The sequence below is a fragment of the Raphanus sativus genome, chromosome 7 (genome assembly GCF_000801105.2).
Source record: "Raphanus sativus cultivar WK10039 chromosome 7, ASM80110v3, whole genome shotgun sequence".
Taxonomy (NCBI): domain Eukaryota; kingdom Viridiplantae; phylum Streptophyta; class Magnoliopsida; order Brassicales; family Brassicaceae; genus Raphanus; species Raphanus sativus.
The window spans coordinates 25,615,448-25,617,803 of record NC_079517.1 but is presented as its reverse complement, the minus strand read 5'-3'; the positions used below and the strand labels follow the sequence as shown (position 1 = coordinate 25,617,803).

The following is a 2,356-nucleotide window of genomic DNA, read 5'->3' as shown; positions in this document are numbered from 1 at the left end:
ACACTGCATATTCAGCCTTGCAAAATCTATACTGTTTCACTAAGCCGTTTACGCTAGTGTGTTTCTATTATAAGATGGGCCTTGAAATGAGGGTACTGTTTGAATGGGGTTTTATAAGTGGTTGATTCTCCACCTAATTATTAAAAAAATCATTTTTATGCTTTCTAGATCATATAACACAAAGTAGTTTATTAGCATTAATAATTGGTGTAGATTAGCTAGGCGTATGTGTCGTAGTAAAGATAACTTGCAGTGATAATGTTCAAACCCCACTTTGTACTGCGTCTATTGTGAATTAAGCAAGACATTATCTACTTTGACAGGAAGTCAAATCATTTCAATTTCAAATGCACATGGTCCTTGGCGAGCGGCTACTTTTCCCCAAAAAAAAGTGAAAAAGCTAAAGTGGTGGGGAAATGAATCAAAATTAAGCTAAAAATTAAATAAATATTAAAAAAGCAAGGAAAAAATAATTCAAACTTTCAAACCCTTTAGCATTCAGTAGCCTAAGCATTATCCCATTAACCTTCCCTAATTTGGTTAATCAAAAACATAAAACACCCCATCATAAGTCTACAAATCAATCCACTTAGGAAAAGAAAATGAAAACTAAAACACCCACGAAAAAACACACCAACTTGATGAAAAATAAATAAATAAATACATCAGATAGAACCATAATCCTAAGCCCAATTAGTTCTTGGTCTTTTGTCTGTGAGATAGTCTTCACTCGGTTTCTATGCTCTTGCTAAGCTCTTCAAGCTTCTTTAACCTCAGCTTCTCGCTTTCTCCAACCAACTGCCCCATCTCCCCAGGGAGAAATTTAGAGAAAAAACAAACCAACACCGGGTTAGTGTACGTTCAAAACAAAACTCGCTTTTCTTGTCGGGAATTAGAGCAGATAATTCGAAACTAACCTCCATTAGCTTGGTGATTAGCTGAACTTTCTCACGGTTTTTCTCGTTGAATGTATCCAAAGCTTCTTTGTATTCCCTTTCCTGGTTCATGTCATCCACACAACACAACAAAACATGAGTTTCAGAATCTTTTTTCAATACCATAATATAACACAACCAAACCTTTTAATACAAACAACACTAGTTTACCGGACGGTAACTGCTATTGAAAGATATATATTACCTTCTTTTGAACTGTTGCGCCTAATGGTTTGAGTTCTTTGTTGACGCTATCAATCTTCTTTCGAACCAAAGAAACTTCTTTCCTCATGGGATCTGCCATATTCTCAAGCTCCTGAGACCCAAAAAAAAAAACATAATCATTTTCACACAAAAGTCAAAACTCTTGCCTGAAAAAAACAAAGCTTGTGACGAATCAAACAAGAAGAAACAAGAGATCTTTCACTTATCTGTCTGATCTAATCCCCCCCACCCAGAAACTTACAAAACCAATCAAAGTTTGTTCTTTGTTCAGTAAACAGAGTACATGCAGCAATTAGCTTTATATAATAAGATCATGAGACAACTTTAGATATCAAGATTTTAACCATTTCAGGATTAACAAGTTCACATCTTTGAAACAAAAAAAAAACAAACGTGCATGAGTCTAATTTCAGACAAAGATCTTGAAAGTTTCGAACTTTAAAAGACAGAAATCAAACAAACCTCGCGGATGTTAGCGAGACGTCGGGTCTCTTCCTCAACCCGACCCAGCTGAGCCTTGACCCGTTCACGAACCTCCATTTTTCTCTTCTCAATCTCATCCTCTTTAGCCCTAAAAGCAGAGAGAGCAGAGCGAGCCATCTCCTCGTCTTCTCTCGACATCTGACTGCTAAAGCTCAAGCTCACCATCTGCTGACTCTGAGGCTGAGCAGGAGGCTCTGTTGGCTGCATCTTTGGTTTCTCTTCCTCCTTGTGTTGGTCTCTGTTACCGTTACTGTTCTTCTTCTTCCTCAAGCCGCAGCAGGAACGCGAGCGATGCAGTTCCTCTGTGGAATCCCTGTGGGGTTCTTCTGGTAACCCTATTTTTACTGATTTGGGGTTGAATCGAAGCCTAAAGCTTTTTGGAGAGTTTGTGTGTGGCTAAGGTCTCTTCTCTTCACTGGTTCTCTGTCCTCTTCTTCTCAGTCTTTTATATTTTGTTTGCTTTCTCTGTTTATTTATTTTAATTGTTGTTTTACGTATCCGTTAAGTTCGTAGCTCTCAAACAATACTTTAATTACGTGTCATTGTTTTTCTCTTTTTCAAATTTCTTTTTTCTTTTTTTAGTTTGAATTAAATGTTTTTTAGAATATCCTTTGATCTAATCCGATGTATTTTGGAAGTTTGGATACATCTAGATATTTGCGATACAGTTATACAGTTACTGATACGGATTTTTGATTTTAATTTCTGGTTTT

The 2,356-nt window shown here is 36.7% G+C and overlaps 1 protein-coding gene across 2 annotated transcripts; it reads right to left on the bottom strand.

The window, feature by feature from the left end:
• Positions 1-470: 470 nt before the first annotated feature.
• LOC108814624 (uncharacterized) lies at positions 471-2,103 on the bottom strand. Of its 2 annotated transcripts, none has more exons than XM_018587235.2 (4): positions 1,623-2,103; positions 1,141-1,251; positions 918-998; positions 471-807 (listed from the first exon to the last, which is right to left on the bottom strand). In XM_018587235.2, the coding sequence occupies exons 1-4, from the start codon at positions 1,848-1,850 to the stop codon at positions 727-729; spliced, it is 501 nt and encodes a 166-aa protein (XP_018442737.1). In that variant the 5' UTR covers positions 1,851-2,103; the 3' UTR covers positions 471-726. The 2 variants fall into 2 exon arrangements, with proteins under 2 accessions (XP_018442737.1, XP_018442738.1); XM_018587236.2 differs by having other exon boundaries at positions 471-798; positions 1,623-2,102.
• Positions 2,104-2,356: the final 253 nt, after the last annotated feature.

Coding starts and splice junctions, on each gene's coding strand:
- LOC108814624 (XM_018587235.2), bottom strand. CDS start 1,850: ATGCAGCCAACAGAGCCTCCTGCTCAGCCTCAGAGTCAGCAGATGGTG. Junction 999..1,140: donor GCGCAACAGTTCAAAAGAAG/GTAATATATATC, acceptor GACATGAACCAG/GAAAGGGAATACAAAGAAGC. Junction 808..917: donor TAATCACCAAGCTAATGGAG/GTTAGTTTCGAA, acceptor CTCCCTGGGGAG/ATGGGGCAGTTGGTTGGAGA.